The following is a 22,655-nucleotide window of genomic DNA, read 5'->3' as shown; positions in this document are numbered from 1 at the left end:
CCCACATGTAAGAAAGAGATGTTTAAAATAGCACCTACATGGTGAGATGGTGGTGCAAATTAAGGGAGATAACACATGTGAATCATTGCACAGAATTTGAACACATTACATAATAGATATTACCATTTATTGTTAATTTTGTGACAAATGCCACAACACCCCTGAGGGAGCCACTAGTTTGACATAAATTCATACTAAATGTAAAACAACTGAAAATACATTGTCTTCATGAGCTGGCTTTGATGAGAGAAAGGCTAAACTTCAACATTGCGAAGTGGAAGAGATATATGGAAAATGGAGAAAGTGCACAGGAAGGGGAGACCGGCCTGCCCCAGCGCAGGCTTGCTCACTGCACATGATGGGCAGAAGTGCATAGGAGGCACCTTGATTAAACTCAGGAGGTAAACACTCCTTTATTTATAAAGGAAACCTTCTTATACTTGTATTCAATTGCTGTACCTGTGCATTTTGCTTTTTTTTCTCTTTCCTCTTTTTTTTTCTAATTTTTTCTTTCTCTTCTAAAAACTCTCTCTCTTCTTTAAACACTTACATATACAGTCTGTACTCCTTCCCCACGTTCATTTTTCATTTGTCTCCCCATGAAATGCTTTCATAAATTAAGGACCTCGTCTTTTAAAGATGTCAGATATCATACTGCTGTTAAGAATTTAAATTATTTTTAGCCTCAGGCTGTCTACATGTGTACATCTGTGTGACCTTGCTTGGTAATGAGAGTCACAGAAAACTGCCTTTCAGAAAGTCACACACTGGTGACTCTCTGTGCCCTCTTCCATTCCTCAGAAGCCCCTCAAAGTGTGCATGTCAATTGCTTCCCAGTACTCTGGAGATGCTTTTTTGTGAGAGGTCCACAGGCTCATGGCAGCAACTCATCCTTCTAGGGGTACCACATACACATTACCAGGTTCCTAAGATAAGTACCAGGTTCCTAAGATAAGTCCTTTGAATAGTGGTTGGTATGCAGTAAGTGATAGAAATTTTCATTGCTGCTACAATTACCATTAAGAGAGCCAGAAAACCTAGGATTGAATTTCAGCTTCGCCACTTACCAGCAGGGTTACTTTGGGCTAGAGATAATTATACCCAACCTGTGTACACTCCAGTGTACAAAGAACATAAAGCCACATTAGTGTTTGATTTTTGATGTTATTGAAGGACAGACATAAAAGCCATGTCAATAAATACTGCCTCCAGTTGAATTCTTTGTAAATTATTATTAACAACAATAATATAACAATTACAATATTAAACTGTTCTCTAACTTCATTTGTAGTTAATATTATAATCTCCTTTTATACAATAAACTCCATAGAGGGAAGGATATGCCTCATACATTTCTGTGTATGCCTCGGCACCTAACACAATGCCTAATTATTATAGGAACTCACATTTTAATAAATTAATTATGATTATTCAAATAATAATTTGAATAAAATAAACATGCATTCAACCAACTTTATCTCCTATTGACACAAGTATTATTATCAAGCCACTGAAATCAATATAATAGCCACCTATATGATATGTGAAAAATTAGGCACACATGCGCAGATTATATGATAGAATTTTAGTGATGGAAGGAAGCTGAAAGAATTCTAGGCTAACTCCATGCTCAGTGAAGAATCCTATTTGTTTTGTATCTCCTTTTGTTTCTGCGTAAAAATCTACTCAACTTCAAAGAACCAACTCTAATTCAACAACCTCAGTAAAGCTCACCCTGGCAAAAATGACAGCAACAAAAACAATAATATTAGTCATATGTTTTCAAGTATATACCATGTTAAGTACTTCACAGATGTTATCCTGTTCGATGTTCACCATGAGCCTTTAACATTGATACTATCTTTATACCATTTTAAGATGAGGAAACTGATTACAGAGAGATTTAAATACATTGTCCCTCGACATACAGATGGTAAGCCAAAGAGCCAGGATTCACACCCAAGTCCATATGACTCTACAGTCCAGGTTTCCTTTATTAAATCAACTAATAGCATCTGCTATACCACTCATTTGGTAATTAATCTTTCAGTGAAATAATCCCATCGTGATGTCACTTGAACTATTGTCTTACCTAACCTCTTGTTGGCATACATTATTGTTATTTAGTTTTCCATATGTTTATGTCTTTTTTCCTGAAAGACTACATATTTGTGTTCTCACCATCTTGTACATGGTAGTGTCTCAGTAAATATGACAGAGCCACCCAAATCTCCAGTGAAGTTATGCTGTTTTCAGGGCAGTTTATTTTTCTGTTAGAAAGTTGTTCTTACTGTAAAAATTCTAAACGCCCATAGACAACTTAAAATCATAGAATCTTAAAACACAGACACTATGCAGTCTATTGCCTTCATTTCATGATCGAGAGAACCTTAGTACCTAAGTTTAAGAGATTTCCCCAAGGCCACAGAGCTATTAACTTGCAGATCTATAGCCTTGACCTCTGGTCTCCAGAGTCGCTGTCTGTTAATATTATTTCAGTTATTAGAAAACAGTTTCCAGGCCCCTCTTAGTCCTCTTAGGCCATAAGGCTTGAATTTCTCATTATCTGGGACACTTTTCCGGTTTTAGCCCTGTTTTCCAATAATGCTACTAAAGAAAAACTCTCTGAGGTGCCATGGGGGGATGAAAGCATTCACTTATTACTCATATCGTTTTTAGTGAGTATAATCTTTATGCAAAATACCTGGTATTTTTGTCAATTAAACATTGATCTGCCTTTTGATTTGGTCATTCTACTTTGTAGGAATAAATTACATCTTAAGGAAATTAAAAAAGGAACACAAGACCAGTCTAAACAAAGATGGATTTAGATTGCTATCTAGAAGTGGTTCAACGTTTGGATAATATTTGTAGAATAACAAATAGTTGTGGAAAATAATATGCAGACCAAATAGCAATAAGGAATATTGTAAGTGGGAAAAAGTAAAACACAAAATGGCATATCAATTGCAATGTATAGGGATGTGAAGAAATTAGGGTTGTAAATTTTGGACCCTTAAAGATAAGAAGGTTCTTTAAATGTTTGTTGTTTTGTGTGTTTCTGCTTCCCCAGCATCACTGATCAGTTCTACAGTAAGGACTATAGTGCCCAGAAGTTAACATAGCTAGAGGATGTGTTGTTGTTGGGGGCCGTGGGGGGAGGTGGGTAAGGAGAAATGAGTCTTGATCATGCCACAGATGGCCTTGTGTATCATTACACTGAGGAGTGTGGTCTTTGACTTGTGGGTGTGTGTTCCGATTGCCATCTGCGAGCTTTAAAACAAAGCACACAAGCAAACAAAAAGCACAACAACCATCATTTCTAGTCATGTGTCTCTTACTCATCCTTTGACATAGCCCAAGCTAGGCAAGATGTTTAGAACTCAACAATAGAAAATTGATGATCAACTAAAACTTCCAGTTGCTTTTTTTTCACATATTCTTCTACCAAGCAAGTTCTCACCAAACCACAATTGTTTCATTGATTTTAAACCTTGATATATAAGAATTTTACATTTGTTTCTGCTGAGATTTTTCTTATAAGTTCCAGTCCAGTACCTCAAAAATATAAGAAAATTTTTAGCACTTTTAATGAATCTGCCATGATGATCATCATAAAAGTAGCTAATCATTACTGAGTGCTTACTGTGGTTCAAGCGTGGTGCTAAATGCTTTGCCTCATTTTATCCTCAGAACAGGCCTACAAAGTGGGTATCATGACATCATCCCTGCCAAAGAGCATTTAGATAACAAGTGTCAGAGACAGGACTCAATCCCAGGTATGTCTGATGCTAAATCCCATGCTCTTAGACACTACAGTGTGCCATTTCTGAGCACTTTATTCAGTTTCATCCAAGCCACGAAAGAGCCCAGACTAGGGACCAATCTCTGAGATAATCCACTAGAGAGTTCCGTCGCAATGGATGTATAGCTACTGATTCATGCTCATTGGATATTGTGATTTATCTAATTGTCAATTCACTTGGCAAGACTATGATCCACACAACTTTTACTATTTTATTCATGACTATCATAGAAGACTATTAAATGCTTTGCAGAGTTGAAAAATATGATGATGATGACATTCCCTTGATATACTAATATCTGCTTTTCTCGTCATTTTTATCTTTTTTCCTAAGAAATCTCCTCACCTACATTATTGTCTCCTTCACTAAATGATGCACCACACTTTGAACCTTGGTTCTATCAAACTGTAAAATGAAGACAATACTTACTTCATACATTTATATAGCTAGCATGCTCTAAACTCAAGTCCATTTTTTCAAATACTTCAGAGGCCTCCCATCTTCCATTCAGGGTGTTCTAACCCCAGTTCCAGGACCCCAAGAACCTCAGGAAATTTATAATTCTACTTTAAATAATAAAAATGATGTATATATGTGTGCTTTGCTCTGAAAAGTATTCTTAGATTTGTATTAGATTATCAAGAATGAATTATGATTTTAATGACTATAAAGACAAATTTTCCTAAATATTTATATAAAACTCTTCACGCCCTAATTGCTAACTCCCCAAACCTCATTTGCTTCCACATTTCACCCTTCGATACCCACCACACTCACAGACACACACAAATGCCACACTTCCTGTGGTTTCTTAAAATGTGTCTGCTCAAGGTGGATCCTACCGTTTGTAAGATCATCTTCATCCTCAGACCTCAGCTCCAATATCAGCTTAATGAAACCTTCCCTGACCTATACAAGCATCATTAAGTGCTTTCATAGAGCTTTGCTCCTTCTTTTAAAGAATTTATCAAATCACTGTATTTGATTGTAGATGTATCTATCCTCCTCACCAAACACCAAGGTTCAGTCACATAGTGGCAATGACCCTGATGGAGTGGTAACAGTCCAGCCCTCTTACCACTGTGGCCTCAACAGTTAGAGAAGCCATTCTTCTCCAGAAACTGGTAGCTGCTCAATAAACATTTGAATTAATGAGTGATGAAATAAACTGAACAAAACCATTACAAAATAATGGCCTGTGTTTATTGTGCATTTATTGTTTATAAATGTGCATAAATCTTACTTTTCTGAGACCCAACCGTGGATAATGCAACATGTATTTAGTGAAAGGCTAATATCATCCAGGCTGGGTTTTAGGGACTGTCAAGGTCTCATTAAAGAAGCTAATGCCATTGTTCCTTCCTCTTAAACTTTAGGGCTTCATGGGCAGCGAAGACTTAGCCATGCACACTCCAACTTCAGACTCACCCAGTGGCGCTGTAATTGCCCACTTGGTACTATAATTGCCTACTAAGAAGGCAAAATAATAATATCCTCAGAGTCTAAACTCATACACACCCCAGTGCCAATCTGAAACTTTATGCATACCAGCTGTGCAGGACTGAACGAGTTGTATAAACTCTTTGAGCCTTGGTTCCATCAAACTGTAAAATGAAGACAATACCTACTTCATACATTTACATAGGTGATACATATAAAACACTTAGTAAGTGTGCAACAAATAATGTTAGTGGAGTTAATTAAGATTAGTGAATGTTGATGATGTTGATGATTGGAATGCTGCTGCTGATGGTAACTCATTGAGGGCAAAGACCACGTGTTTTTGAATCCCCAGCACCTACCATAATATCTTATACATAGTAGATATTAGATATTAGATAACTGTTTGTTAAATTAATTGTCAATTGCCAAGTCCAAGATATTGAAAGCCAAGAGGAGATACAAAAGAGACTAGTATGAACTAGAGTGATCAAGGAAAGCTTTATTGAGGAGGGAGGTGTACAAATGGTAGATTATTTTCAGACCTGGAGAAGAGGACAAAAGTTATTGAAGGTGAAAGAAAACAAGCCTAACACTAAAGTATGTAGTCTATGCCGGGAGTGGGGTACAGTAAATGCATTTTGTTTGGCAGGAAGGGGAAGCAGGGAGTATGGGACATAATTAGATACTTTATGTAATAATTACCAAAACTTTACTGTTCAATACCATGCCTAGAGATCAATAACAAAAAAAAATCTTAAACATTGATACTTTTCAGAAGCTACAGGTTACAGCAAAATGATACAGGAAACTGTTTCATTTAGAACACTGCATGGTATAGTGGGAAAAACATGAGTTATATAAGGAGATAAATCTAGGTTTGAATTTTTGTTTTGCCATTTAACTAACTATATTATCTTGGACAAGTCACTTACCTGGAGCTTCTGTTTCCTCTTCTATAAAATGGGAATAATCATACCTATCCCACAGGGCTGATGTGGAATTTGAATGAGATTATTCATGTAAGGCACCCATGTTCATACAGACATGCCTTGCCCATGTCTGCATGAACACCTGTATATAGCTGCTGTTATTTTTAATAGTGTGAATTAGTGCATTTATGTGTTGTGCTAAGTCAGTGTGTATAGTTTGGTTGTGCATGTTTTTGGACATGTAAACTTGAGCTTACTTGATCTGAGAGTAACTGGGCTTTTTGAAATGGAAATAATCCAGAAAAAAAAAATGGGTAATGTGATACCACTTGGCTGCTATTCAAAACGAAGAAATGAAAAAAAGTTTTGAGTATGGGCAATTGATTGGACTGAATGCTCAAATAGGAAACTAATAATTGTCTTTATTAACCACCTGCTGTACAAACTGTCATGCAAATACTGCCTTATGTTTTATGCAAAACATTTGAAAACCCCTGTGACTTTGTTCTGCTTGGATTTTCTTCTCTGTAGCAAAATACATAATTGAATTAATTTCAAGTGTGTTTGTCTCTAAACCAGCCAAATATTTCCTTTTAAATACTTGAGCTCTGTGTTGAATATACAGAGTTATGGTTCTCAGCACATTTTTTTTACATTAAGGGGTGGATTTTATTCCTTAATCCTTTAATGGGATTTTAATTTCACATATACTAAAGTGTCTCCTATTTTCATAATAAATGAAAATTTTTCATTTCATGCAGGTTCTTCCAGGGGACCCAGCCCCCTAACCATGGGAGCTCAGGACACTCTCCCTGTTGCAGCAGCATTTACAGAAACAGTCAATGCCTACTTCAAAGGAGCAGACCCAAGCAAGTAAGCCTGATACTTGGTCCACTGTATTTTCTGAGTTCTGTCCCATTGAGTGTGGAACAGCCTAAATACAACCTTTTCATTCTTTATTTGAAAAAGCAAAAAATAATTCTGTTAGCAATAGTAGATGGCACAGCTAGAATAGGGGTGAAAATGTCATTAGGAATATTGATCTCATGCCTTTAAAAAATGTATCAAGAGAATTCACTCTAGAAATCTTTGATTCCGCTTTGGTTGCAAGTAACAGAAAACTCTCACCCAGTCTGTCAACAATGAGGAAGTTTATTGTCTCACAAAAGTAAATGTGCAGATCATGTCTTTTATTGTCTTAATCTTTCCTGGACAGGAATCACCCACATATAAATTAAAACAATGGTTCACTGCAATGAGAACATGAAAGAAAAAACACCTTCTCAAAACACACAAAGTAGCAAGGGAACAAATTTTCTGTGACCCCTACTAAGTAAGGAAAAACTGGCCAAAAATGAAAGAGAAAGAAAAAATTATAATCAGAGCAAAGTAAAAATTCTAGGGAAAATTCACCACTTTCTATTTACATGAGCCTGATTTCACTTATACATGTACATACTGACAATGGACTTGGTCTGAATGTATATGTGATATAATTAAATATTTGACCTCTTGCTAAGGAATTCCATGGATAGGATTCAGAAAATCAGTGGTTTCCCTGAAATTATATTGTGTATTTTATGTGTGTGCATGTCTGCATTACTCTATAAAAAGAGCCTATAATAACATTTATCACTTAACAAAGAGATTTGTAATCCAAAAAAAGATTAAAAGTGATTAGTGATCTACACCAAAAACTAAACAACTAAGTCAGACTTATTTTCAATAGTGTCATTAATATAATTCCAGGCCTGAATTTGATCAATAAAGGGAAAACCTCAGTGAGGAAACAATTGCTCTTAATTTTCTTACTTACAAAGACTAGGGCTTGGAAAAACTTAATATTTATGACAATAAGAACTGGAGACCAGGCATGGTAGCTCACACCTGTAATTCCAGCACTTTGGGAGGCCAAGGCAGGAGGATTGCAGAGGCCAGGAGTTCGAGATCACCCCTGGCAACATAGGAAGAGCCTGCCTCTGCAAAAAATACAAAAACTGGCTGAGTGTGGTGGTGCACACCTGCAGTCCCAGCTACTTAGGAAGTTGAGGTGGGAGGGTCGCTTGAGCCTGGGAGGCAGAGGCAGCAGTGAGCCATGATCATCACACCACTGCACTCCAGCCTGGGTGACAGAGCAAGACCCTGTTTCAGAAAAATAAATAGAATTTTAAAAACCGGGGAAGAAACAGTCAATGTGTATATAGAACACTAGACTATATTATAAAAATTTTTTGAAACAGTGATAATTAAATATAATTAGAACTTGGATCTCCATATATTTTAAGTGGAAATTGGTGTAACTAATCACGAATCCTCTTGACACTTCAGAAACACTAGTTTTAGATGTAAAACTCGAAATTTAACAATATTATACTGGAAAACTAATATAATTAGTAACTCCACCTTTCAGTGTACTAGCCAGCCACTAGGATCTATCAACTTCATGTCTCTTTAAACAACATCTAGGTTGCATTCTATGCCCGGAATATCATAGCATTGTGGACTCTGGATTTTCCACGTCTTTTCTCTTTCATCTTCAAAGCAGAAAGGCCATTTGCCACGTCCCCATATCAATAGAAATCACAAGCTACCTCCTATGCACATACATCTGAACTGTTAAGGCAAGTAGACGCCATGAGCGTTAGCTGTAGATATGCTTTATTCATACATATTTGCTCTGTAGAATCTTCTTTGGACAAAGAATTTGCATAATTTTCTGTTATTCCAGTTCTAAGAAATATTTGTTACTGACTACTGACCTATACCTTAGAAAATCAGGTTGGCCTGAATTGAGAAAAGCAGACAAACATCCTTCTATGTTTTTATTTTATTTTTTGAGATGGGGTCTCACTCTGTTGCCCAGGCTGAAGCACAATGGCACAATCACAGCTCACTGCAGCCTCAACCCGCCAGTCTCAGGCAATTCTCCCACTTCAGCCTCCTGAGTAGCTGGGACTACAGGCACATGCCACCACACCCAGCTAATTTTTTGTATTTTTTGTAGAGATGGGGTTTTGTCATATTGCCCAGGCTGGTCTTGAACTCCTGGGCTCAAACAATCTGCCCACCTTGGCCTCCCAAAGAGCTAGAATTACAGGCGTGAGCCACTGTGCCTGGCCAGAATTGCCCTTTTGAAAAATAAGAGTAGTCAGGAGGGAATGTATATACCTGAGTGAAAACCACTGGGGATCACACAAGAATGAATTTATCTTTGTCTGCTTCCTAATTGGCTTTCATTCATTCATCCACTAATTTATTCAGAGAGACCTAGTTGGTCTCCCTTCTTCCACTTTTGCACCCCTACAAAGTCTCAACATATCATGTCACTCTTCTGCTCAAAATCCTCTCATCTTGTTCAAAGTAAAAACAAAATGCTTCATAATACTCTTACAAGACCCTCCATCATCTGCCCTTCGAGACTCCCCCAGCCTCACCCCAGTGGCCATTTCTCTGATCCCATCTCCATCACTCCTTTCCTTATCCCTGACCGTGCCTCCAACCCTCACCTCCATATTCACTCCACTGGAGCCACATGGCCTCATGGCGTCTCTCTTCCATCACCCCAACCCATCTGCACCTCAGGGGTTTTCATTTGCTTCACTTTCTGCATTTGTGAAATCTTCTCCTAGGTTCTGAGTGACTTGTCCCCTCATTCCCTTCACGATTCTTCAGAAAATTTATCAAAGAGACCTTCCTTGTCCATCTTATATAAAATAACAACACCGCTCCCCACCCCGTCAACATTTTCTTCCTCTTTACCTCATGTTCTCTGTCTCCATAGCCCTTCTCTCTAACATCTTTTTTGTTGTTGTTGCCCATTGTTTGTCTTCTCCCCCACTAGAATGTAAATACCATGAGAGCCGGATTTTGCCTGTTTGGTTCACTGTTGTGTCCTCAGCTATACAGGACAAGGCATATTTGCTGAACAAGTTGAATTGAATTACTCACCTAACATTTGCAAAATGGCTACTATGTACCTGCCATTGTGCTAGACAGGAGATATATTGGTGATAAAGACAGCTTATATGGAAAATAGGACTTGTGCATAAATATAATACCAAGTACACCAGAGAACAGGTGTAAATATGGTGCAATGGGAGTCAAGAAGCCCTTATTAACGTATTTTTTAATTCCAATAAGTGGTATAGCAGCCTATCCCATCAGCCTGTCACAATATAAGCCAGGGTTTTCATCCTGGTTCAGTTTCCCAATACACTATGACAGGCGTGTAGGGTGGTCTACACCTGTAAGTCCACTGTCTGTGGCCTTGGCATTCCAATGACATGGCACTTGAGCCAAATTAATATTAGTGTTTTTCCTATACTCTTCTAAATTAACTGAGTCTTTGACTTGTGGATGTATATGGAATCTGTTTTTAATTTTATTGCCATAATAGTTGTAGGATATCCTATATGCTGGTAGATGGGAGATCCAATATATTTCATTAAAATTTTGAAATCAGAAACTTGAATCATGAAGTGACACTCATATCTTTAATTTCATCTTCAGCAACCATTTTAATTGCTCTTCCTTTATCATTCACTTTCAAGGAAAAAACTCAAGTTCTTTCACCAGGTGGAAATAATGCCAGCCAAGGTACCAAACAGAGAAATGATTCAGCAAAGGCATTTGGATTTGATTTTGTCTATAGTTCCCTGTCATCCTGCATCATAGCCATTTCTTCTCAGATCATCCATTGGGAACAGAAATCTACTGTCTTAATTATTATATACTATGATATGTAACCCATTTAAATATAGTTATACTGTAAATATTCAGAGCACCTGTAACAGGTATTCTGACATGTAAGACTTTCTCAGTAGCTCACAGGCAGCGAATTCCTTGACCTTTGCTACTGATTGGGGAAACACATCTCCTGCTATTAGTTCCTATTTAAAGAACCTTGGTGCTTAAAAATAAGGGTCAGAGATTAATTCTCTAATTCCCTAGAAAAGCTTAGGTTTCTCAGCTCTCTCTTATCCTTCTTTTATCATCACATTTTAATTATTTATTCAGTATCTGTCTTCCTGTTTAAACTAGAAGTTTGCACAAGGACAATTTGTCCAATTTGTCACTGCCAAATCTAGCACATTACATTGTACCTGGTATATTGTGTAGGCACCCTATAAATAAATAAGTAAATGTATGAATTTATTTTTTAAACAATGAGTTCTTACTCTGAGTTCTGCATTATGCACCATTGCCTTCCCAGAACCTATGACACAGAACTTGTCTACACAACAGTAGATAAGATGTGCGTGAAACTGCAACATAATTTTCTAGAAAAAGACCTGTATCTATCTCCAAGCGAACCCAGAGAAAGGAGAAACCAAGGAAGGCTAAATGGAGAGGATATTAAGAAATGTTTCAGAAAGGCCTTCTTTTGGACTTAGTCTTGTAATATGAAAAGCAGTATATAAGCCAAAGAAAGGGAATTGTAAAGAAAAGAATAGAAGCAGCTGGGCATGGTGGCTCACGCCTGTAATCCCAGCACTTTGGGAGGCCGAGGCGGGCGGATCACGAGGTCAGTAGATCGAAACCATCCTGGTTAACACGGTGAAACCCCATCTCTACTAAAAATACAAAAAATTAGCCGGGCGTGGTGGCGGGCGCCTGTAGTCCCAGCTACGCGGGAGGCTGAGGCAGGAGAATGGCGTGAACCCGGGGGTCGGAGCCTGCAGTGAGCCGAGATGGCGCCACTGCACTCCAGCCTGGGCGACAGAGCGAGACTCCGTCTCAAAAAAAAAAAAAAAAAAAGAATAGAAGCTACATCTACACAGATGTACACTGAGAAACAGATCTGGGGTTTTAGTTAGCAGTACATATAAATCATATTTTATGAGAGGGATGCATCTCTGATGACCTCACACATTCCCTAAACAAAACTGGCCAGTGTTTCCGTGACCAGCTAATGGATGCTGCCCATGGCACTAGGGAAAATCCAGTGTATAATTCACTTGGCTGGTTGACTTTGAAGTTTTGCCATTTTTTTGACAAACGTTTCATTTGTGAGGATTCACATGATTTCTTATTTTATCCATGAAGTAAGCATCTATTCGTATTTCCATCTCACATTATTTCCACAATTCAAACTCACATGAAATGTAGCCACCTTCCATACTGGTAGGAACAATCCTTAAGTTAAAAATAAAATTCTTTAGTGAGTATAGAAAATATTAAATTTTTATATAGAAAATTTCAGGTCAATTTAAACACTGGATGGATTAACAAGTCAGCAAAAGTTCTGGCTCTGACAATCGTGATGCAGAAATGTAATTGAGGCCTCAGTGCTTCTTACACAGGGCTACGTGGACTACTTCTCCCACCTTCTACCCAACACTGTAAGCCCTTTGAAAGCAGAGGTTATTTTGCTCATTTTTAAATTATCACCCCACTGGAAAAAATAACAGGAACAACTTGCATAGTTAGGAGTGCATAGACAGATGCCTGTTGAGTTTATAAATGCCACCTCCTCCCCTGTCTGACTTGCTTTCAAAACAGAAACTTTATCTCCTACCAAGACACCATTTAGATCTCATTTTGAGCAACCTGGCAAGAAAACTGAGAAAATTCCCTACCAGTTAAAGAACAGTTGAGCCACCACTGCTAATAACAATATTCTCAGTGATGGTAGGTGCTGAAATCTAATTTTATAAGTGCTCTAATTGTTTTCTAATAGCTGCCAAACAATATGCTACATGTCCACATATGGACAAATATCAAGAGTAGACTCAGCTTGAGGGGAAGTCAAGGCTCAGAACCAATTCGGCCCAGTATACAAACAGGGTTAATGGATCTAAAAGGTAGAGAAGGAAGACAGCAGTTTGCTCCCAAACTGGGAGGTCAGCAGTGTTCTCCAGGAGAGATGGAGACGCAAACTTCCAGAAACCAAAAATCCCATTCAGAGCACTACAAAGTTATGGATTTAACACCTGAGTGAGGGAGGCTCACATGGCATCATTAAGAAGCTCATCTGCTCCCCGTCTCTGCCCCAAACCCAGCCTTATACCTACAAGGTTATAGCAGTTCCTCATTTAAGCTATTTTGAATGTATGCCAGAGAGCACCCCACCTGAACTATGTGCGTTTCATCCATTAGAGTTACACAATATACAAGGTGACTATAGGACAACGTGGAGTCCCCATGCTCCAACGTGAGCAAAGTTTTCATGTATTAACATCAATTTCCCCAGAAAGTACATACCTGAACTTAGAGGTGAAGTACTACAGGAGTCAGCTGTGGAGACATTGGAGGAAATCATAAAGAAGCTCACTCACTTTAAGCATTTACTGTGTCCCAAAGAAGAATAAAAGCCTTGTGAAATTTCTGCTTTAGCCAAGGTAGAGTAACAGACCAATTTACCCTTCTACCTCAAACAGCTTAAAAATGAGCAAAATATAGAAAACAGTGACTTGCAAGACACCGGACCTCAGGCGAAGGCAGTGATCCCTAAAAGGGGAGGTGTGCCCTATGATTGCCCCAGCTTACCTGCTTGAGAGTTTTCAGGCCTGGCATAAGGAAAGCCCAGCTGACTTCCAGCTGCTCACGGGGAGGTGTTTCACTGAGGCACTCTACTACAAAACTGGCTGAGGGAAGTGCCAGGGGAAGCTAAGGTCGATGGGTGCTGCCGCCACCATGCACTGCAGAAGATGGCAGTGGAGAAGGCGTGAACATGGCAGGAGGCTGGAAAAGAATCCATCTGCATTGCAAGATGTGGGCATTGTGGCAGCCCAGCCAGTTGTACTACATGAATCAGATGATAGGAAAGCTGTCTGTGCTACCAGACACTGGCAGAGCTACATGACTTGCAAAACCTACACTCTGGGGACACTACATGCACTGCAAGAACCACACACAAGCCTCTTGTAACTGCAACAGCCTAGCACTACATAAGCCTTGTGCATTGCAAGAGCCTGCATTTGCAAGCAGGCTGGAAGGGAGAAGGAAAACCCCTTTCTCCTGCAATGTCTTTCTAGCGCCCTCTACTGACAAAACTAAGCATGGCTCCTGCAGGCAAAGAGAAAAATACAATAAAGATCCATTAATTTTCTCAGAGCAGTTAGTAAAGGGTGAATTGGAACGGAGAGGCAATGAATTGATTTTATATAGACATTGACACGATGACTATAAACCTCATGTGGAAATTCAAAAGGCCTACAATAGCCAAAACAACTATGAAAAGGAACAAATTTAGAGGACTAACATTACTTGATTTCAGAACTATCATAAAGCTACTGTAATCAAGACAGTGCAATATTGGCTTAAAAAATAGACCAAATAAATCTATAGAACAGAATGAATCGTGAATCCATAAATAGACTCACACAGATGAGGACAATTAGATTTCAACAAAATTTTCAAGGTAATTCGGTGGAGAAAGGACAGTCTTCTCAAAAAAATGATGCTGAAACAACTGGATATTCATATCCACACACACACAAAATGAACTGAGATCCATACTTGACACTATATACATTGTAAGACTAAAATAGGTGAAAATGGGTAATGAAGCTAAATGTAAACTCAAAGTTTTTTTTAAACTTCTAGAAGAAAATATAAGTGAGCCAATTGCAGTGGCTCATGCCTGTAATTCCAGCACTTTGGGAGGCCAAGGCAGGAAGACTGCTTGAGGCCAGGAGTTTGAGACTACAGTGAGCTGCACTCACACCACTGCACTCCAGTCTGGGTGACAGAGAAAGACCCTGTCTCAAAAAGGAAAAAGAAAATACAAATGAAACTTTTGTGACCTTGGGTTTGGCAAAGATTTCTTAAATGAGACACCAAAAGAATGACTGGATTAGACATGACCCATAAAAGAATAAATTGATGAATTAAAAACTTCTGCTCTTCAAATGTGCTTTTAAGAGAAAGAATAAACAAAACAAGCCACAGACTGGGCTGCAAATTATATATCTGATAAATGACATGCCCAGAATGTATAAGGAAACCTTAACATTCAACAAGAGAACAAACAACTCTATTTAAAAACTTGGCAGAGAGTTTAAGCAGAACTTTGTCAAAGATAACTGATGACAAGCACATAAAAGATGCTTATGATCCTTAGCCATTACGGAAATGCAAATTAAAACAAGAAGAAGATACCACTACTCACCTATGAGAATGGCTAAGATTAAAATGATCAATTCTACCAAGTGTTGGTGAGAATGTGGAAGAACTAAAACCCTCATGCACAGCTGTATTTTCCACTTTAGACAACAGTTTGGCAGTTTCTTTGAGAGTCTACACCTACTGTGTGAGCTAGTGACTCTCCTCCTGTGTACTTACCAAGAGAAATGACAGGGTATATTCATACTAATACCCGTGCACATGTACTCATTGCACCTTTATTTGTAAGAGGCAAAAACTGGAGAGAAGCTAAATGTTCTTCAGTAGGTGAATGTATTTTTAAAAACTGTGGTATACCAATACACTACACAGCCACAAAAAGAAATGAACTATTAGTGCACACAACTACATGGACAAATCTCAAAATAATTCTGTGGAGTGAAAGAAACAAAAAAAATCACACACTTTACAATTCTGTTATATAAAATTCTAGAAATTGCACACGAAGGTATAGAGAAGCATATTAACTCTTGCCTAGGGACAGGGAAAGGAAGCAGTGGGAGAGATTACAAAAAGGGATTGCAAAAAAGCATAAGGAAACTTTCAGGGATGATGGAAATGTTCATTTTCTTAATTGTATGATGATTTTACATCATATAATCTCATGGAGTTTTACACTGTATATAAGTTCAGTTTATTATATATCAATTATATCTTCATAAAGCCTTTTTTAAAAAAAAGAATTGTTTTTCCTTCCATGCTATCATCCCATTGTGTTAACTTATATGACTGATTTTACAATTTTGACCAAATAGACAAATTAATGGAATGAAGAACTAGTTAAGTGCAAGGCAAAAACTTTACCTCATGAGTACGTAAAAGAACATGCTAAAGGCATTACTCATCTTACTCGAAGAACTAAGTAAGACAAGTCCAAGAAATAATGTGATAACATTGTACAATTTACTATCTTCAAATATGCTGCCAAAGATTAAGAAATCAAAGTGAGGGAGAACCATCAGAGTATAGGATTCTACTCATGAGGCGAAGCTATAGACTTCTACAGAAAGAGAAAAGCTGTACTTTTCTTCTTACATTTCAAAACACATAAAACAAAATAGTCACTTTTTAAAATAAGTGTTGACCATTGACTTCTCAGATAAGTTAGAAATGATACACTGCTGGTGAGAGTGTAAATTAATTCAACTATTGTAGAAAATAGTGTGGTGATTCCTCAAAAAGCTAAAAACAGAACTACCCTTTGACCCAGAGATCCCATTACTGGTTATATTCCCAAAGAAATATAAATCATTCTACCATCAAGACACATGCATTGGTATGTTCATTGCAGTACTATTCACAATAGCTAAGACACAGAATCAACCTAAACGGCCATCAGTGATAGACTAGATAAAGAAAACGTGTTACATATACACCATGGAATACTATGCAGCCATAAAAAAGGAATGAGATCATGTCCTTTGCAGGAACATGGATGGAACTGGAGGCCATTATCTTTCCCAAACCAACACAGGAACAGAAAAACAAACACCACATGTTCTCACTTATAAGTGGGAGCTAAATAATGAGAACATGTGGACAGAAAGAGAGGAACAACAGAAACTGGGACCTGCTTGAGGGAGGAGGATGGGAGAAGAGAAAAGTTCAGAAGAAAAAAACTGTCAAATACCCAGGTTATTATTTTGTAACCCAGGTTACAAAATAATCTGTACACCAAACCCCCAAGTCACATGTTTACCTATATAACAAACCTGCACGTGTACCCCCGAACCTAAACTAGAAGTTAAAGTATTTTTTAATGGAATTGTAAGAGCCTGCCTTTTATCTCTTCCGCTGTTTAACATTGCCTCATAAATTGTTTTTCACAGCAGTTTTGATTCAGTGTATTGACATGGATTTTCTCTCTCTTTCCTCTCTGTGTTTTGATATGCCAGATGTATCGTTAAGATTACTGGAGAAATGGTGTTGTCATTTCCTGCTGGCATCACCAGACACTTTGCCAACAACCCATCCCCAGCTGCTCTGACGTTTCGCGTGATAAATTTCAGCAGGTTAGAACACGTCCTGCCAAACCCCCAACTTCTCTGCTGGTAAATATGATTTTGCATAAATTTTTCAGAGACATATGTGGCTTAGTACTTTGTACTTAGATGAGGGATATATCTTAGCAAGAGAGTCGCACTATAGTGAAATTACCACCACTCAGATATATTTGTAGATTCAAGCACAGAACTTTTACCAGCTATCAAAATTTGTTATGGGTGATTGTGTGTGTATGTGTGACTGCATATGCCTATACGTGTTTTAATGGCCGACTATCTCAAGTGGTTAGAGAGACAGAGTAAGAAAATCTGTATCAGCAACAGTTTATTCATTGTCTGTTTTACTCATTATCAACAGATGACAATGGTGGGAAATGAGCCAAATAACAAGAATAAAATCCTTTCATTGTGTAAGCATCTTTTTATTTTTATTTTATTTCATTTTATTTTATTTTTGAGATGGAGTCTTGCACTGTTGCCTAGGCTGGAGTGCAGTGGCACCATCTCAGCTCACTGCAACCTCCACCTCCTGGGTTCAAGTGGTTCTCCTGCCTCAGCATCCCAAGTAGCTGAGATTATAGGCGCCCACCACCACACCTGGCTAATTTTTGTATTTTTAGTAGAGATGAGGTTTCGCCATGTTGGCCAGGCTGGTCTCAAACTCCTGACCTCAAGTGATCTGCCTACCTTGGCCTCCCAAAGTGCTGGGATTACAGCCATGAGTGACCACGCCTGGCCTTCTTTTTAAATCAATTGTGTGTGTAGGTGTGACTGTGCATATGCATATGCATAATAAAGACATCAAATTCAGGTTTAATAGTTAATACAATTTCATTGTAATGATCGTTTTGATAGAACTTTACATGTCTGACATAAAAGAAACTTATGCAAATATGTTTATATAAATGTAATTTTTCACATTTTCTAACTATCAAACCTGAATTTGATGTCTTTATTATGCATATGCACAGTCACACAAACCCACATGCATGCATGCTATTAAAATGATCAATTATACAAGTTAATTATTTGCAGTGAATGAGCTGAAAGGAGTCTTCTTGACAGCTTCTCCGTCATGAAGTCCTGATGTTCATCTACAAACCTCTCTCTGAAGTGGCCACTTTTTTCTTTACTGCCATATGTCACCATGGCCCCTGGAGACATTTTGGTTTGCAATCACTATGACAGGGGCCAAATTGAAGTTTACATCTACTTTTTTCTTGTGAAAAAAGTTTGCTTGTAAAAAATATGCAGGAACAATTGTCAGCTCAAGTATGAGACTGAAGAATGCTCAAGGCTTCTTGAGCATTTAAGAATTCCATCTCTTTGTAAGCATTTGATTGGCAAAGCTTTCTTGAATATTTATTAAAGCAGGTTCTCTAAGAAATTATCACAGACTTATGACAGCTTATTTTGCTATTAATCGCAGCAAATGTATTCCTTTAAAATAGCATTATAAAGTTGAGGGTTTCCCAATTATTCAGATCTACTTAGTACAAATTAATGACATGTTGCTAGATATTAATTCTGAATCTCCATTTTGGCATAGTGGGAAAGTGTTATTTGTAGAACTGATATGGGCTGGAATCTGGCTCTGTTTCTTATTAGCTGCATGACCTTAAGCAAATTATTTAATTTCATAGACCCTCTGTTACTCTTACCTCCTGCCTGCTTGTGTAGCAACAGCTCTGGGAGCTTGGGTAACTTAGATGCTTTTCAATTTAAAAAAACTCAGATAGCCCTTATCAGCATCCCTAGCTCAACTGAAAAGGGGCAAAGTCTTAAGAACCAGGTGTATTTTCCACCCCTTTCCTCCATTTCCAGGGCCAAAGAGCTTTGCCTCATCCTCAATAACCTTATATCCAGGGACAGCAAAACCACACTGGTCACACTGAGACTTGGCCACTCTTTCCTAACAGATCAGTGACGGTTTTAAGGCCCTGGTGTTTTTTACTCAGCTTTCTTGATTTATGAGACTTCTGGAGGCTGAATCATAGCAACTTACTTTTGACCTGTCTTTTCACTTTTTCACTGTATCAGCCTTCTCTCTTCTCAACCCCTAATTTTCTCTTTTTATAACAAGTTTGCTCATCTTTAAAAACAAAGACAATAAGTCTTCCTTTGCAGGGTAGATTCTAATGAAATAGTTTATAATGCCTAGCATATAATAGGTGGTTAAGAAATTATTACTACTGTTATTGCATTATATAGGATATTCTGAAAGTGAAGTGTCAGCAAATGTGTGTGACAAGTAACTGAATCACTTGTGGCCTCAGCTTCCTCATTATATGGGAAATGAGTTATATGTTTGTGCACTCTTGCCTGATTCTTTTTATCATTGAGATGAGCATTTGCAAGATAGATTGGGTAAGTGGTCTGTATACAGGCCTCTGAACAAAGCTAAGACTCTCATAGGGGTATAAAACTTCTTAGCTTATTAAGACTCTACTTTTCTTCTGTATTATAACTACCATGATTATCATTTCAACTCCAGGATCATCTTATAAGTGAAGTGAAATCTCTGATGATTTAAATGCTCATGGATGAAATATTATGAATGCTGAAAAGGCAGCATGGTAATTTTAGTATCACTCTTTTCTGCTTAGTTGGTGATAAAGACCAGGTTTACATTTGGCCAAATATTTCACTGGATAATTTCTGAGAAACTACTGGTCAAAGTAATTCAAAAGTAAATAAATGTATTCAGTTCCTTAATTGCATTAACTGACTAATTTAGACAAAGCTGGTGCCGTAGAAAGTGCTATTAAGTTTGAGTTAATAAATAATTCACTCTTTAAAGCTCCCAATTATCATCACAATCAGTAAATATTACTGAGCACTCACTGAGATTGATAGCAACACAGTAGCTCCTCCCCGTGGATATTAATCTACCAACACAATAGCATTCAGAACTGTATTTGTATGAAAACCACACTACTGTTAATAGATTCAAAATAATCTCTACAAATTGTCAAAAGATGGCTCTACATATCAGAGGACAATTTGGTAAGATGCTTCTTGTAGGGTTTATATTTGTTTTAAGATGCTACTGAATCATTTTTCTTCCCAAATGAACAGTGATAATACACAAAATGATGCCAATACCAAGGAATTCTGGGTAAACATGCCAAATTTGATGACTCACCTAAAGAAAGTGTCTGAACAAAAACCCCAGGCTACATATTATAACGTTGACATGCTCAAATATCAGGTAAGCCTATTTACATGATCAGTATCTCTTTCACATGACATATTTGTTTTCTAAAGTACCTACCATTGAATAAAAGTAACTAAAGTAACACTTCTTTTAACATTATTTAAAAGCTATAACTCATTTTTTTAAATGGAAACTTTAAGACAACTTGGGGACTACTGACAAAAATATTCATACATATTCTTATTAGTTTAAGCTTACAAGTAAAATATTTTATCACAAAATTAGAGAAATGTGCCACAAAAAATGAAGTTGCAGAACATTATACTAATTAAGATTATAAGTTTATATTGATAAACAAGATGATTATAATTTTGTTAAGAACATTACTGTACTAAAACCTCTTATTTTAAATGATTCAATGTACACAATCTGCTTTTGTTTTTCTAGTAAGATAGTCCTATGAAAGAATTCTAATAAAATCTAACATTAAGAAATAGTTCAATAATAAAGGAATGTTTGATGCATACAATATATGAGAACTTTCTTTTTGTATCTAGAATTGCCCTTACCTCAAATTATTATTGATATGATAAATAAGCCTAATTCATACTAGGATGCTGATAGTGCCTGAGTCTCTCATTGATTCCCAGCCACTTGACGGCCTAGATTTTTTTTTTTTTTTTTTTTTGAGACGGAATATCACCCTGTCACCCAGGCTGGAGTGCAGTAGCACAATCTCGGCTCACTGCAACCTCCACCTCCCGTGTTCAAGCGATTCTCCTGCCTCAGCCTCCTGAGTAGCGAGGATTACAGGCGCGCACCACCACGCCCTGCTAATTTTTTGTATTTTTAGGAGAGACGGGGTTTCACCCCATTGGCTATGCTGGTCTGGAACTCCTGACCTCAGGTGATCTGCCCACATCAACCTCCCAAAGTGCTGGGATTACAGGCATGAGCTACCACACCAGCTGACTGCCTAGATTTTTTTTAACTTTTTTATTTTTTAAATTGACAGGTACAACTGTATGTCTGTATTAGGTACAACATGATATTTTGAATATATGTACGTTGTGGAATGGCTAAACTAAACTAACATATGCATTACCTCACATAGTTATTTTTGTGATGAGAACACTTTCCATTCACTTTAGCGTTTTTCGGGAATACAGATATGGTTATTACCTATAGTCACCACATTATGCAATCAATCTCTTGAATTTATTCCTCTCATCTAACTGAAATTTTGTGTCCTTTGACCAATATCTCTCTAAACAAACCCCACCCACCCCCCCACCACCACCAATACCTCAGCCTCTGGTAACCACCATTCCACTCTCTAATTCTATAACATCAACTTTTATTTTTATGTTTATTTTATTTTATTTAGTTTTTTGAAATGAAGTCTCGCTCTGTTGCCAAAGCTGGAGTGCAGTGGCATGATCTCGGCTGATAGCAACATCCACCTCCTGGGTTCAAGCGATTCTCCTGCCTCAGCCTCCCAAGTAGCTGGGATTACAGTCACGCACTATCATCCTAATTTCTGTATTTTCGATAGAGATGGGGTTTCACCATGTTGGCCAGGCTGGCCTTGAACTCCTGGCCTCAGGTGATCCCCGTGCCTTGGCCTCTCGAAGTGCTACTGTGCCCAGCCAAGATCAACATTTAAATATTTCACATAAGAGTGAGATCGTGTGGTATTGGTCTTTCTGTGCCTGGCTCATTTCATTTACCACATTTTCAATGCATTATAATTTTTGATTAAATATGTTCAGATTATTTTTCTTCAAATGAAGGAAGTTGTACTTTAATAAAAATCAGGACATCTCAAACTTAACTGTATTTCTCAATCAAATGCTGGTTCTGAATTGATGCTAAAAAGAAATATACATGTATATATATTTAAATAATATAAATATTTATTTATAATATTTATATAGACAATCTATAATATATAAAATAACACATTATATTTATAAATATAAATATTTGTATATTTAAAAATATTGCATAAAATATACAAATATATAAATATGATATATTATATGTGAATATAGTAAGATATATTAGATGTGAATATAATATACAATATATGTGAATATATTAGATGTGAATATAACATACAATATATGTGAATATATTATATGTGAATATATTATATTATATGTGAATATAATATATATTATATGTAAAT

General features: G+C 37.3%; 1 protein-coding gene across 13 annotated transcripts in view; it reads left to right on the top strand.

Moving 5' to 3' along the window:
• SGIP1 (SH3GL interacting endocytic adaptor 1) overlaps positions 1–22,655 on the top strand; it is a 221,071-nt gene that overhangs the window by 184,260 nt on the left and 14,156 nt on the right. For all 13 annotated transcript variants that reach the window (XM_032137478.2, XM_032137477.2, XM_032137475.2 and 10 more), the window contains 3 exons: positions 6,940–7,051; positions 17,200–17,355; positions 20,386–20,518. In XM_032137478.2, coding sequence (XP_031993369.1) covers positions 6,940–7,051; positions 17,200–17,355; positions 20,386–20,518 — 401 coding nt within the window. The remainder of the gene's footprint in view (positions 1–6,939; positions 7,052–17,199; positions 17,356–20,385; positions 20,519–22,655) is intronic.

The sequence above is a fragment of the Hylobates moloch genome, unplaced genomic scaffold (genome assembly GCF_009828535.3).
Source record: "Hylobates moloch isolate HMO894 unplaced genomic scaffold, HMol_V3 SCAFFOLD_18, whole genome shotgun sequence".
NCBI lineage: Eukaryota > Metazoa > Chordata > Mammalia > Primates > Hylobatidae > Hylobates > Hylobates moloch.
Note: the sequence above shows the minus strand (reverse complement) of the source record. Positions and strands in the feature narration are given on the sequence as shown.